The sequence below is a fragment of the Pezoporus wallicus genome, unplaced genomic scaffold, assembly GCF_028554395.1.
Source record: "Pezoporus wallicus isolate ANWC-B61680 ecotype Strahan unplaced genomic scaffold, APGP_CSIRO_Pwel_v1 contig_4264, whole genome shotgun sequence".
NCBI lineage: Eukaryota > Metazoa > Chordata > Aves > Psittaciformes > Psittacidae > Pezoporus > Pezoporus wallicus.
Genome location: NW_026637102.1, coordinates 119,538 through 135,478, shown reverse-complemented (window position 1 = coordinate 135,478; position 15,941 = coordinate 119,538). Strand labels below are relative to the sequence as shown.

At 38.9% G+C, this 15,941-nt stretch overlaps 2 protein-coding genes across 5 annotated transcripts in view; one reads left to right on the top strand and one right to left on the bottom strand.

Annotated features, from left to right (window-relative positions):
- PBLD (phenazine biosynthesis like protein domain containing) overlaps positions 1-15,299 on the top strand; it is a 68,063-nt gene extending 52,764 nt beyond the window's left edge. Inside the window, exon 9 of one of the 2 annotated variants that reach the window (XM_057403251.1) lies at positions 15,167-15,299. In XM_057403251.1, the coding sequence (XP_057259234.1) occupies positions 15,167-15,174 (8 nt within the window). In that variant the 3' untranslated portion in view covers positions 15,175-15,299. Of the gene's footprint in view, positions 1-10,963; positions 10,999-15,166 lie in introns of those variants that run through there. The other variant, XM_057403247.1, reaches the window with a different exon arrangement.
- MYPN (myopalladin) overlaps positions 1-15,941 on the bottom strand; it is a 73,256-nt gene that overhangs the window by 10,183 nt on the left and 47,132 nt on the right. For all 3 annotated transcript variants that reach the window (XM_057403236.1, XM_057403238.1, XM_057403237.1), the window contains 2 exons: positions 14,656-15,234; positions 12,225-12,372 (listed from right to left, as the gene is read on the bottom strand). In XM_057403236.1, coding sequence (XP_057259219.1) covers positions 12,225-12,372; positions 14,656-15,234 — 727 coding nt within the window. The remainder of the gene's footprint in view (positions 1-12,224; positions 12,373-14,655; positions 15,235-15,941) is intronic.

The following is a 15,941-nucleotide window of genomic DNA, read 5'->3' as shown; positions in this document are numbered from 1 at the left end:
ATGATATAAGAAACTCAGTCTATTCCTACCATAAATGACCATTTCCAGGTAGTTTGATGGGATTATGACTCTCCTCCTAATCCCCTGAAGTCAATTAGAAACCTGTCTACTTAGGTGTTTTACATGAGGATGACTCTTATGTAGATCAAGAGGCATTTGGCCAAATGTCTCTTGCTGTGACATGTGAAGCTTCAGAACAACAGCCAGCTTCAGGTTTTCACACCAAATGAATGTTTATCCTGGGAATGGTGGAGCACTACAGATACACCTGAATTGACTTCTCTGGTAGCAGATGCTGCCTAGCTACACTAACATAGACAGCTGCAAGAATGTCTTGCTTAATGATAATAAACTGTCTTACAGGGAAGCTTGTATTACGATATGTAGGCCTGTAGCAGTAACCAAATCAGTTTGCTCAGACCTGGCTTTATGCAATTTGCAAGTCCAGAGCTTGTATTCCTGCTTCTGTTGGAGGACACTGACATCGCTGTGAGCAGGCGTGTTTTATTCTGCTGTGGCAAGCTTGGGTCTTCAGAATCTCACTTTAATCTGTCAAATAGTGCTATTACAGTGGGTTTTGTTGCTTTATTATAGGAAAGAAATGATCTGTGGCTTCCAAGATAAGTACTTGAGCAATTCTGAAAGTCCAATTTTCATAATTCTAATTTTTTAAATAGATTTTACAAACTGGTTAATAGTATATAAGGCTGTAGCCTATCCTTAAGTATATTCCATTTCCTGAAAAAAAAAGCAACTTTCAGAAAAAACATCTTGTCTGAAATGTTATAAAAAGTAAGAGAACCAGCAAAGATCCCTAATCACTGGGACTTACATCCCTGATCATTTAGCCATTTCATGATACTGCTGATTATGCTCTTGACCAGTAGTTTCCAAATAGTAAGGAGCAAAAATGGAGAGGCAGCATAAAATTTTCACTGACAAAAATCTTCTGATTTCTTCAGGAGACCAAGGAAACAGAAGTAGCAAAAGGTTGAGAGGTTATAAGGCAGCTTTGAGGAGAAAGGGATCTGTAAGACTTGGGGGTGAGAGGAAGAAAACATGGCAGCCACAAAGTAAAAAAGGTAAAAATTGCATGGTGAAATAAATACCCTGGTAATACCTGATATTGGTACTGTAATGGTAGATGTTGAATATCGGTCTCTTAATCTAAAATGTTTTTTGGGGGGTGTTGCTGTAAGGTCAGCTCTAGTAAGGTCTAGCTGAGGTGAGAAAAGGCAGACAGCTGAGTAGGGAGGAAAGGACTTTGATGAATGAACTCCCATTACTAGAAACTGCGTCCTCCTTCCACTCCTCCCGTCTCTGACACTGCAGGGGCTGTCCTCCTACACAGCTTTGGAGCAGTGCTGTTAATTACAAGGTAACAGGAATGTTTACAGGGAGCTTAGATCGCTCAGTCTCTCCTTCAAGATACCTTTCTTACCTTTAATGCTGTCTCTCCGCTCTGACAGACAGTCTGCTCTCTGATACTTTCTTCAAATTACCCCTGCAAATACAGCTTTGCCAAGCAGTTTGTGAGCTTGCAGGCCTGTAGAAGTGTGCAAAAGGGTAGGAGCTAGCCACTAGATGGTACCACCACAGCTGGTAATTCGCAAGCAGCCTTAGGAAGTTTCATCTTGTTGAGCTTTTTTCTTTCACACAGCATGTCTCAACAAATCACTTTAATAGATCAAATTCTAATCTCAGTTAAGCCAGTGTAAAACTTGAGATTCTTGGATATCTGATCAACCGAAGCTATTATTTTTCAGTTTAGATGGTGAGAGCCAGTTAAAGTCTTCCAAGAGAAAGTTAAGCAATCAGTTTTCTACATTTGATACTGAGAAAAAGGCCTGTGTATTTTTAGGAAGGAAGAATCAAGTAAAATTCAGGGACTGACTACTGAGTTCTAAGAAGCAGCCATGTCATCAAAATGTACTGCAGTCATAATATGTTTCTAGCATCTCACATAAATTAAGGAATTCAAACCCAAATACTTTGTTGCAAGCAATGTGCTGAAGAACATATTTGGAGTTTTGGTTTCTTTCTACTTCTTTGAGAGCTTTCAATAGTTTCCTTCAAGTTGTTTTAAGTAGTTCTTAGCAGCAGAGAGCAGAATCTGTGGCAAAGAAATGACCTATTGAGAAAGGGTTACTTTGGGTGTTTGTATTTTCCAGTAGGACCTGAAGCTACTATATGTATAATTCTTTTAAGAATGAAATTGTTTTCAGGAATTTCACATGCTGTGTGGCCTTTGTAAATGTGGTGGCTAATTAGGATTAATTGAGGTAGGGCTTATCTATTTCTCCCCTTTCCATTATCTAACGATCTGGCACATGCATAAAGGTCAGAGCAACATTGCAAGTATGGTACCAAAAGTCTCATTTCTGCCTGTTTAAACATGCTACCATTTATTGTGTAATGAGACTCTCAAAAATTATGTAATTTCTGAATATTGGTTATATGACAACATCATTATAAGTGCAGTTTTGCATACATGTTTCCCATTTATCATATTTGAGCACTTTTGAGCACTGTTATTGCCTTTGCAAAGATAAGCCATTTTTCAAGTGTTAGGTATGTTTGGAGGGCAACAGAGCTGATGGATGCAGTGGGTGAAGTAACTCACAAATTGGTTTTCTCCAAAGCTAGTCGCAGTAAGTCTGTGAAGAATTTCTACTTGGAGAAGGCAACTCTGAACTCAGATTAGAATAAAATGAGTAGGGATGAAAAGTGTTAAGATTTATAGTCAGATAGCAATCTGGAAGCAGTGGTCTAGAAGGCTAAAAAATGGAAGAGGGCTTTTGCAAGAGCAACAGCTTTTAGATTTTAAGTACAACACAATAAAGAAAAAACGAAAAAAAAGTAAGGGGCCTGCATCTGCTCTCACATATGAAACTGTTCAATCTGCATAATCTGCAAATCAGCAGACCAGTTATTTACTGCCCAGTGAACCTTACCAACAATTAATATCATTTTTTTATGGCAGTACATAAATCTGTCACTGGACTATCTTACTTGTATACAGTCTTGAACTTTAGTGAGTGATACGCATGTTTCATTAGACCTACAAAATGTGTATGTGATGACTTTTTTTCAGAATTATGTAACTAATCTCTAGATCAAGATTTTCTTTAGTTCACTTTTGTGGTGACTGTGTCAAAAGCAGGTTTTGGAAATGAAAATTGCTAATGACAAGAATAATGTTTGAGATTAAAAAGGCAGTATTGTACTTTAAATACATTCTCAATTGTATGTGGAAGATGAGGGAATCGTTGCTTGCTCCATGAAGTGAGCTTTTCATGATATGGTGTTCTCTAGCAGAGGGAAGTAATGGTGCTAGGAAGACATTAGCATTACACTTTGAAGGCATCCTGTTAATGAGTAAGGTGTTGACTCCAGAACAAAATGCTACAGAGTGGAGTTAAAAGGCAATGAAGTACTTCAAGCTAATGGGAGAGTCCGGTATTGTTTATAGTTGAGTTTAGTCAGCAGTTTTTCATAATTTTTTTTTTTTTTTCAGATTCACTGGTGTCCTAAAGAAGTTGTGGTATATAATATTAATAGTGTAGCGTTTATGTAGTCATAGAATCATAGAATAGTTAGGGTTGGAAAGGACCTTAAGATCATCTAGTTCCAACCCCCCTGCCGTGGGCAGGGACACCTTACGCTAAATCATATCACCCAAGGCCTCGTCCAACCTGGCCTTGAACACTGCCAGGGATGGAGCATTCACAACCTCCCTGGGCAACCCATTCCAGTGCCTCACCACCCTAACAGGAAAGAATTTCCTTCTTATATCCAGTCTAAACTTCCCCTGTTTAAGTTTTAACCCGTTACCTCTTGTCCTGTCACTACAGTCTCTAATGAAGAGTCCCTCTCCAGCATCCCTATAGGCCCCCTTCAGATACTGGAAGGCTGCTATGTCATAATGACCTACAGATGAAACCAAACAATGCTGATAAAGCTAATTAATATCTTCTATTTCCTCTACTCCATAGGTAGTGTGAGGTGTCCCTGCCCATGGCAGGGGGGTTGGAACTTGATGATCTTAAGGTCCTTTCCTGATCTTAAGGTCCTTTCCAACCCTAACTATTCTATGATTCTATGATTCTATGGTGCAGGTGTAAGTTCTCTAACCAACTAACATAAATTAAACTTTAGAGCAATTATTTTCAAGCTGCAATTCACCTAATGTTTCCTGTCTCTATTTTGGATCTGAAAAGTGTTATGTGACCAGTGTATAATTTTTTTTCCTGGCAGATGTGCTGAACATATGAATTTCTTACAAATGTCACTTCACTAAGAAATATGGGCAGTTCTTCCTTTTCATGTGTCTGCTTGCAGAAGAAAATATGATAGTGGAGGCAATGCATTTCATGGGGCCACTTTGAAGTTAATCATGGACAGGTTTTCTCTCGCATTTCTTGAGTGCATGTGATCCTGAATGTAGGTACATACACAGAAAAAGGTGTCAAAAGCTGCAATTTGTCAAAACATGCATATTGCTGCACTATCAACACTGGGCAGTCAATTCAGGTGACTGCTTCTCTGCCCATGGAAGACACAAGAGTCACTGTGTTTCCACACAAACACCACAGGCTCTGCTAAGAGCCGTGCAGTCTGACTGCATGTTGGGACTGGCTATTTTAAGGAGTTATGTTCAAAATTACATTTTAAATTAGAAAATATTGAAGTTAGGGTTCCCACAGCCCCAAAGTATTGCCTGTGTGTTGTGCTCATACTTAAGTGTTTGTCTTTCTAATTGTATTGTTTAGTGTGCATATATATGCTTTATGAATTACGAGACTAAGTTAACATTGCTGTGAAAATGTTAATACCAGAACACATAGACTGAAGGTGTTATACCAAATTTCTTATAAAGAACAGAAATCTCTGAAATAAGTGGAAATACACCATTGTATAGAGAATATAATCTTGGATGTTTTTCCTTGTTTTGTAGATTATCTTCTAGGATTAGTAGGAACAGAAAATAGTTGTTAATACAGCTTTCTGAAGAACTGTCTTTATCACATAAGCTATAAACCTATTTCTGAATGTGATTACATAAGTGGAGTAGGGCAAAGTGTTTGTGGTTCAGACAAATATTTCGTAAAGTGTCACACAAAGAACAAGTAAATGTGATCACTGGGTACAGTGTTAAAACTAGGCTGCAGTTCAGCATTTTGAGGAGACTAAGGGAAAGAGTACAAAGGTTCAAGCTCTATTGCTGGGTCAAAAATGTAGGGTGCTAGTTGCTTTTTGGCAACTTTCCTGGATCACAAAATTTTCACAGAAAGGAATTCACACACTTGTTTAATATAGTAGCCAGATATTTAAAATTGTGCTGTCTGCCAGCTAGAAAACTGTAAAATTCATGCTCCTATCTAGAGGTGTAAATGTTCTGTGCAAATTAGAATATATATAATGTATATAATAATTTATGTATAATTATATCTACATATGCTCAATAGACTGTAACTTTTGAAACTTGGATAGCTCACATACAAGCATTAGTGAAAAGCAGTGGTGGTTGCATTAATATTGTCAGGGTGTAGTTGGAAGGTCAAAAGACTTAAAACCGGCCAGAGAAACGCTAAGAAAAGCACTGGTAAATATGTCTCAAGCAGTTGTGTACTACTTTTCTCTAGCCATTAGTATCACCTTGTAAGTGGGCTGTGCAACATTATTGCCACAGAGACATGTAGCGTATTCAGCATGATTTGCAGCATAGCTGAATCTGTTTAGCTGCCAGCTTTAGTTGCTGTCAGCAGTATTCCCCTGCTTCCCTCCCTGCTCATATTCCCTGCTCAGATTCATATACTCCACATGTCCCTCCTGCCATTACTGGTGGTCAGTGACATGTTTTGCAGGAGTGAGGTGGAGGAAAGTTAACCCCAAAATGGGGGGTGGGGGAGTGGGGTGTGTCAAACAAGTTCTACTGGAAATGTGGAAATTTGGGGCACATGGAGAAGCAAAATGCAGCTTCTCTTCTGGCGAGCCTTTGCAGTACCTTTGCAGTATTGTTGTAGTGTGCTGCTGGATGGTGATAATTTGTCCAGTATGGCAAACAAAATCTTCTCTCAATGCAAGTCATTTTGAAGGTACAGATTCACATAATTTTCTCTCTGTGACTGGTCTGTTTGACCCCATCACCATAATTTTTTTAGCCTTTTTATGTATGAGAAACTGAGACCTAAGGCAAAAATGGCAATTGCATAGATTGTAGTAATTCCTGTAAGTTTCTTAACACTTCTGGGTGTGAATATGAATTCTAAAATCCTGGGTCTATTGAAGTTAAAACCTATCTTGCTGTTGACTTTAGCATGCTAACAGCTAGTATCAAAATAATCTGGCATTAGCGTAGTAACCCGTGGAAATTACCAGAAATAGAATGGCTAGGGGAACTTTATTTGAATGTTGATTCTCATATACTGTATAAAAAACTAAATTCTGTTTGTCACTTGTTGCCACCTCCAGACAGATTTCACAATTTAATCCCAGTTTTGTGACTTTTATTAGATTGGCTTTTTGGCAGAGACACTCTAAATCTAGTTGACAGTTTATCTAAGAACTGACATATATTGCATCTCAGTGTCTGTTTCCAAGCTTTAACTTTCCTTGGCTTTAAAGTCTAATCTCAGCTACTCTGACTGAAATCTTCTGTTTAGTTTGGATTCTCTCTCCTTTCCCTCCCCCCTCCTATTTCAGCAGTGAGAGTCAAAAACAATAGATCTAATGTGCATGCTTTTCTTTACTTATGTCCCATGAAGATGTATCACTGAAGTGATTTATTTCTTGCAGATGAATTTTGTTGGGCCGTCTTACATGGCACAAGACATGAATATCATGCTATGCCTATGAAAACACAAAGCCTTGAAGAGTTTAGCAAGTCATCTTTGGTACATGGCTAGACAATATTCTAAATACAGTTCAGCTCTGTGATTGAGCAAGAGGAAAACAGAAAAGCAAGCAAATGAGGTTTGTATCTCTAAACTTCCACAGATGTGCCAGCTAGAGCAAGTGGCTTAGGAGTGTGTGGGAAAGCATGAGGAGCTCAGGTTCCCTTTCCTAGGGGAAGAGTTCTGCAAGCCAAGACCCTCATGAGGAAAACCTGTCTGTACTTTGTTGTTGATTAGATCTGGGTCTTGAGAAGACAGCTACAAGTGGTTGTTCATTTATTCATTCCCATGATAATTGGGAGTTCATACCTACTGATATCAAGAACTGGTAGTTTGTCTTGGTCAGGTTGTTAAATCTCTTCTCACTTCTAGTACAGATCAAACAAGCTACTGTGAGGACTCCTTGTGATTTAATTCCCATCCTTAATCCAAAACTGCCTACATTTGCTGACCTTTGAGAGATGATGTGAAGCTTGGTTTTGACCAAGATTTTGGGGGTGATTGAAGTAAGTGTAATTCTTATGCTCTGGGGAACAGAGTTCTTAGTGATGCTTGGGACCTTTCTGAGGCTGACTGCTTAGTATGAGAATTGAGAGGTGGTGATTCTGTCTGATCAATGTTGCGGTGTTAGTGGCCTGTGTGATGAGTTGAGTTCTGCATGTGACTTTACAGGCTGTGGTTTTAATGATCTAAAAGCTTTCAGACAAATCCTGCATCTCTTCTACTTTGAAATTTCTTCCAAAATATTTCCTAGCAAAAATAAAGAATATTCATGTAAGGGCTGTACATAATTTTCTAAACAGCTGTAGATTTACTCTTCATCCTAAAATAAGGCAGTGATAATTCTGTTGTCTGGGTCTTACAACAGGACACAACCAACCAGCATTGCCACATTATATTCTTCATAGTAAATGATACAGATATGTGAGCATAGTCTGTAGTTCTTATAACCAAAGGGCATAAGCCAGGCCCAGGTACTTAACTCTCCTTTCCTTTATTATTGCACAGTTATTTCTTTTTCTTTATTACTGTACAGGGTTTTGAGGTTTAATTATCTCATTTTTCTATTTTATATTATTTGCATAGCAAAGTTTTGAGGAGGCAATATAATTAATTTCTAAGGTTTGCCTGTAATGCTGAATTTCCTCTATTTATAGTCCTGTTGCTGAAGCCTGTAAATGTTTTCAAATACCAAGGTAAGAGAATCAGTTTGTATGACACATTTATATCTTTTCCATTTGCAAAAATTCCCCCAAATTCTCTGTCTGCCGTTTTCTCCTCACACATCTTTTTGTTCCTACATGACATATTCTGACTAAACATTACCAAGATATTTTACTTGTAAGGAAGATAAAAAGCCCAACAGACAAAACTGACAGGTTTTGGGAAGCGGAGGTAACACTGGCTGTGCTCTTCTTTCATCAAATGGTGTGGAAGCTCAGGTATTCACTGAGGTTAGGAGACTTGGATGCTTTGTCTTACAGGATTTTAACCTTAGTCTCCAAGAGGAAGCTTTGAGCTCTATGCTAATAAAACATTACGGGGCTGGAGTTTCACTTTTGCAGATGTACTGAAACAGCCACTGCAGCAAGGACAACAATCCAGGTGTTTGTTCTAGTTCCTAGGCAGGAAAGTGATTATCTTTTTCTGTCTCAGTCTGTTTCTTTTCTCCAACCCAAACTAGAAGAAAGGATTCTAGCAGCTTCCTCAGACAATCCTAACCATTAAGCTGAAATGCTCTCCAAAATGTCCTGCTAAAGGAGGGCTTGTTCCACACTGCCTGAAAGTATTAAGTTTTATTCATTAGGCAGGAGAAGGTGAGAGACAGTCTCAGGTCTCCTGTTAAGGGAGCTGTTCTGAAAGGTGGAATTTCCAGATTTTTATCCTGCTGACTAAAGATGCTTAATTATTTGTGCAACCTGGGACAGCACCAACAGTACACGTACTCACTGGCAAGGAGCTATGCTGTCCTATGGGAGTTGTGTACCGACTGTCTTCAGGCCAAGAAAGAAACTGTTTCCTGTATCCTGGGATTTGTCCCAACCTCCTTCTGCAATTGTGTAAAGCTAATCCTCATTTAGCGTGTCTTCCATTTGAAAGAACTGAGCAAATCTAACTGAAGATGTTTGATTTCACTGAACCACGTTTTTTTCAACACTCCTAATTGTGATGAAATTTAGCTTGGCAGTATAGCAGACAGCCATCTGCATGAATGACAGGTATGGTGTGGGTTTGTTTTGTTTTTTTTTTTTCTGGTAAAAATGACAGCTTGTTATTGCAGGTACTTGATCAAAGTTACAGCTAGAATCTTAGCAAAATCATATTTGTATTTCTGTCAGCACTGCATGATTGTCATAGCTGTAGGAGACCAGAATCTAATCTGTTCTGTCTCATGCAGCATCAGCAAAATTACCAACTATGTTCTGATTCTGTATTTCTTTATTGTTGGTGATGAATGATGTACTGGATGAAACAGAAGGAGTACATCTGGAATACTGGATATCATGCTGAGCGTGTAATGCTGACACTTAGGAAAATCTTGACTTGTAAGCTAAACATTTTTCATATGGAAGTCACTGATAGATAATAAATAGAGCACCAGAATGTAAATCACTCATGTTTATTACTGCACTTTATATAGTAATGTAAGTCAATACCAGTGCTTTAAAGCACAGACTTGTCATCTGCAGCTTTCATTCTGGATGATCCATAGATGTTACGCAGGTATTTTAAATGAGACCAAATGCTGCTATTGAAATATGGGGTTACAATACCATTCTCTAAATAAAAATACTGTATAGGATGCATTTTATGAGAAGAATTTTTTAAAATAGCATGTAGAAAATACAAGGAAGCCAACACTTTGAGATTCTGATTGGATGCTGTACTCCTTTCATTATGCAGTGATCTCTCACACAGAGGAGAGTTACATTCATGTGTATGGGAAAGTGAATAAGGAGCCCCTCCCTACCATTATAATAACCAATTTAATGCAGATGTGCTATATATAGGAATAAAATGTCTCCTTTTTAATTCTTTGTTAACTATAAGAGGAAAAAACAGGACAAAATCAATGGGTGTGTATCCAGCATTCCAACATATTATTCTCATGATATTGATTGTTCTAAAAACGGCAAAGCAGTAGGAATTTTGAAAATATTATGCATTCTCTATCTCTTTAAATAATCGCTGCTTTCAGTTAGGAGAAAACTCAGACTTGAGTTTTCCTCAGTCAGTCTGAGCAGTGGTCTTCTTGGATGTGGAAGAATAAAATCTGAAGTGGTTAAAGGTGGGAACTGGGGGGAAAATGAGGGAACTTTTATTGAGCAATCCTAAAATTGTTTGCTAGTTCATTACCATTGGCATTCTAATTACCATAACAATTAGAGAATTTCCAGCTTTGAAGTTTTCAGTGTTTGGGTGATATAGGAATCATTTGGTCTCAGAGAGAATAGCAAATAAGTATATAAATAACTTGCGCTGTCAGCAGATAACTTTGACACTAGTAGTGGTCATTGTTTCTAAAGGGGTTATCATGCAGTTAAGTTAAAACACTGATAGGTATTTCACAGTAGCTCTCTAAATAATTTGTCTTATTACCATTGCAAGTACAAATTGTAACACTTGTGATTCATCTGCAAAACATACCGCTTGCCAGTTGTTTTACTCAAAGTGCTTTGGCAGCATGATCTGTCAGAAAGGTCAACAGCAAAACTAAAAAAAAACAGGGATTACACTGCAGTTGTCCACAGAGGGCAGTTTGCTCCAGAGACTCCATGGCTTTCTGCTTACCTTAGCATGTTCTCTGTCAGAAGGGCTAACAGATTGTGAAAACTTCCCTTGTCAACAGCAGATCAGGGTAAGCCATTATTTGCTGCATTAAGCCTGAGCTGACGGGACATCTTGGGAGGGCTCTGGGGCCAAGGTGAGAGTAGCATAATCACCTATACAGCTATATAGCTGTCCTTGGTGTGTCCTACTGTTAAATGAAGGCACTTGAACCTGATTTACAGTGATTTCAACTTCAAACCATAATTTCATTTTTTATTTCTTCTTTAATTTCATAGACACTGACCAGATCTGGTGAATTCATTGATTCCAATTAAGAATGAACTGATATTTAGTTCCTTGAACTCTGGAAAAGGCTTCATATTCTGCTAAACATTACTAATGCCTAAAGTTTGGTATATACCAGTAACAGGTACCAAAACCTTTGTTAGGTTCTGTCGTGGTTTAAACCCAGTCAGGTAACTTGTTCACTCACTCCCAGTGAGTGGTGCCGAGCTGACAACAATCGAGGTCCGTGTCCGTCTCCCCCCCGCCCTGCACCAGGGCTCTCCCCTTCCCCGCTCCCGGAGGAACGGGGAGGAGGATCGAGAGAGTGCAACTCCCACGGGTTGAGACAAGAACAGTCCAGCAACAAATCACCACCGCTACTATCAGCTAAAACAATGATAAGGGAAAATAACAAGGGAAGAGAATACGATACCACCGGCCAAGAAAACGAGTTCCACCCGGAAACTCCTGTCCTTCCGGGTAACTCCCAGTTACCCCCCACCCCGGGCATGACGTGCTGTGGTATGGAATACCTCCCCGGCTAGCCCGGGTCAGGCGCCCCGTCTCTGCTTCCTCACAGCTTCCCCTCCTCCCTGGCAGAGCATGAGCCTCACAGAGTCCTTGGTCAGGGTAAACATCACTTAGCAACAACCGAAAACATTGGCTTCACCAACACTGTTCTCAAACTAGAAGTCAAAACACAGCACTGCACCAGTTAACACAAAGGAAAAAACATGACTGCTACTGCTGAACCCAGGACAGGTTCCTAACAAGTTCCTGTCAATACATGTAATTTAGGAGATTCGGAAAAATAGGTTTAATGCTAAACATTGGATACTGCATTTTAGTTCAACCAAAGTAAAACCAGAAACCTTTTCTTAAACGGTTTGTTTACTCCTTAATGTGTGTTAAAAATATACAGTGTATGGATGTGTATGTGTGCAATGAGTTGAGCAACTTGTGAAGTGAAAAAATGAAATCAAATGCACAGAAGCTTCCGTGAAAAGAAGGAAGTTTTACATTCCTACTGGTCTCTAACAGAGATACTCAGAAAAATAAAAATGCCACATAGTCACAAAGAAAACCCTCTACAGCTGCAACCCCTCATACTTCCTATTTAAAGCTCCAGTTTGCTATTCCAAACCTGTACTTACCAAAAAAGCTCACCCTGCAAAGTACTGCAGCAGCTCAAACTGCACAAACACCTTTTGTACCACAATACATGTCTTGTTCATGAGTGAAATTTATTTTAATAGCACTCATTTTTCTTACCTGCTGACTACTTTGTTGATTTACATCCTCTCTGAAATGCAGTTTTCTTTCCAGGTCCTTCACAAGTGCAGCTTTATTTTCCCGAATAGAATCATCTGTTGCTAATGGCAGAGGCCTCAGATTTTTCTTTATTAATCCCTGGGTTGGGCTATTAAAAGAAAATTCTGATACTAACATGCAGCAACCAGTATAAATTTTTTTTGTCACCTGATATGAAATGTTACACTTCAGTTGTCTGGAGGAGCATCTTATTTATTTATGTAGAAGCCAAAGCACAATATGTAATTTTGTTTTTTTTGTACTATTTTAAAGGTGCATCCCATTCCCATGCCAGTAGGAATTAAGGACACACATATGAAAGAGAATGAGCATTGTAGTACTATAATAAGCATCTAAGTTCCATTTGTATTTATACTGGAATAATGGTATCACAATTAATGCTAAAGAAATGTGTATAGGTGTACAATTTGTACATTTTACTGAGTCAGGCAGTAATTGTAAAGTTAATACGATTTCCCATTGATCTTTATCACCTTTGTTAATCATTTACTCTTCCCATCAACTTCTGCTTCTTTCATTTCTCTCACCCTTTTATGGCCCCTAACATCAACAGTTCTTTTTATTTTTATTTTATAGATGTAGTCTGTTTAATTTTAATAAGATTTGAAAATCGTTAAATTCTTAAATGAGACTGTCAGGAGAGTGACAGTGCACTGCTGAAGCACAGCAGCAGCACACTACTAAAGAGTGTGCAGTGTTCTAGTAGTTTACCAGGAGTTGGGATCTTAATAACAGGGGGTCTAAGTAAAAGGCATAACTGATGATTGCTGTGCAAGGTGTTCTTCCTTTTGTTGTTCTGCAGACATTGTGATCTCACTCTTCGTGTAGCCAGAATTATTGCACTTGATAATGCCAAAGAAGGAAACTTAAACTTCAGGAGTTATTTATGGATTAACACAAATACTGTTCAGTTTCCTACCTCATCTTTTTTCCCATGCAGAGATCTAGACTTTAATTTCAGCATGATGAGCTCTAGTTATGTGGGAATTCATCTCTGGGCTGGGACCCAGGAAAGGTGAAATGAAGAAAACAGTATTTAACCACTCTACATACTGTAAGGATGTATTTGGTAATGCCTGTACAGCAGTTAGCCAATGTAAAGCACTTTGCAAGGGTTAAATGTCATTAATGCAAAGAGAATAGTGCTTGTGCATTTGTGCACCAGCTCTGAAGGGGAGGTAGGAGAGTGGATGAGCAGTTGCAGTTGGTTTCTGCTTGCTCTTGCAATACTGTGAAAGCAGGCCCAGGGCATGAGTTGGCTATAGTTAAAACCTTCACTGTGAACATTGTAACTTTATTACATATGCCTGCCCATGATGCCAGGGACACGAAGGTCTCCAGGCATGTGCCACAGGGTGATGACGATTAGGTGTCTGTGCTGGGCAACTAGGAAGTCTGTGAGTATGAGTGCAATAGTGGTTTGAAGGCAGGATTTCTTGGCACAAGGAGTGGTGAATGTTATGTACACAGGAACACATTTTCTAATTAGAGATTGGTTGACGTACTATCAGCAGGATAGTTAGGAGATTGTGACTTACTGATGGCTGTCACTACTTGGAAGTATACCATTAGTAAAAGGGGGAAATATCCCTAACTTTGTGCAGAATTTGGAGTTCTAAGGATAAAAAGTTGTATCAATCTACTCATGCCAGCCATGCTAACACACGGTTTACATGGTCCACAAAAGGGATGGTAATTTCAACTCTACTGGTAAAGAAGGAACTCTTAAAGCCACAACCTTTCCAGAACATCATCATCCTTATTTGCTTGTATAGTGATAGTCATTTGGTCACAGAAATCATACTATCAATTAAAATATTTATGTGAAAATAACTCTCCTGAGATTTTCTGGTGGACTTTAAACATAGAAAATATTGCAACCAGACAAATCCCTTTACATAGGTTATTTCTTAGATTTACCTGGACTAAAAAATAACTTAGATTATGAGGTACCTTTTACAACTTCACTTGTTGTTTACAGTAGATAAGAATGTTTTTATAGCTCATACAGGCAAATACTCTTAGAGTGACCCACCTTGAAAACTTATGAAATTCTTTTCTCCCACTAGTACAGTCTTATGAATCTCTGAGCCCCCAAATTCTGATATATATCTGCTTATAAACTCACATTTCTCTATGTTGAATTTATCTTACCCTTGATGTATGTTATTGTAGAAGCTACTGCCCCTTTCTTTTTTGATGTAAAGTTTAGATTAAAGGACCAGAATACATGAATAACTTGCTTTTTGATTTTATGAATGACTTGCATTTCAGTAAACTCCCCACTGCGCCCTTGAACAGAAACATGTCCTAGTTTCCTTTATGCATATTTCTTGTCCCTGCTTCCTTGCATGTGGTTTATGCTACTTACGTGTTTGGTGTACTTCTGGGTAGTCCCATAGCATTGGTTGATGGCACAGTAGGAAGTGAAGGAAGAACAGCACTAAGGAAAGCTACTGGATTCTGAATCCGGCCAGTTGGGGAGATAGGAGCAGGAGTCACACTTTGTGGCTGAAATTGTTTTACACTTGATGTAGAAAGGGTTAATGGAGGCACCATGGATTCTTTAGGGCTAGGTAGAGACTGTTCAGTTTTGCTTGTAAACCCTCCTGAAGACATTGATTGGGCAGGTGGAGGATTTCCTGTGAAATTTTCTTTGTTATTTGTCCTTTGAATTCCTTGAGGGATGTTGCTGAATGTTGTAACTAAGAAGCTAGAAGAAGAACTGGTAAATGGTGTCGTTTGTGATGGTGGGAGTTGCTTAGGTCGGTATGCTTGAGAAGCAGAAGCATTGCTTTGCTTGTATGTAGTCAAGGTTGACTGTTGATGAAGTGAAGTAGCAGAATTCAGTAAAGCTGGGTTAAATGACAACTCTCTTGCAGACATCTGATGTACCTGCTGTTGTTCAAGCAAGACCTGGTTGTGGAGCTGTTTTAACTGGGTCTGATCACTGCACAGAAAACAAAGATGAACAAAATTGGTCATGAGCCCTGAATGTGCTGGCTAGCTACAGTTCCATATGTGAATTGTGATACAGTAACAGGTATGGGAAACTGCTACATGACATATTCTCTAACATTATGAGGAAAGCATAATATTAGTTTGCTACTGAAACAGACTTTTCCTTCTTCTTCCGTTCTTTGCCAGAGGCACAAAACTATTTTCTATGAAAATGATTTGACTGAAGACATTTCTTCAGTCACACATGAATCGTAGAATTATTGAGTGGTTTGGGTTGGAAGGGATCTTAAAATCATGTTGCTCCAACCCTCTGCCATGGGCAGGGACACCTCACACTAGACCAGGTTGCTCAAAGCCCCATCCAGCCTGGCCTCAAACACTTCCAGGGGTGGGGCATCCACAGGTTATCTGGGCAACCTGTGCCAGTTTCTCACCAACCCCATAGTGAAGAATTTCTTCCTAATATCTAATCTAAACCTACCCTCTTTCAGTTTAAAGCCATTCCCCCTTGACCTATCACTACATACCTTTGTAAAAAATATTAGAGCAACAGCACTGTCATATACTGTTCTGTGTCACTTTAGTACCTTTCTGCTTGTGTAACTGAGAGAAGGATTTGGTTTATTGGATTTTAAATGAGCATTTGTAAGGCAGATTGCCGTTACTTAGCTCTTATTAAAGTGGGTTCTGAAACCA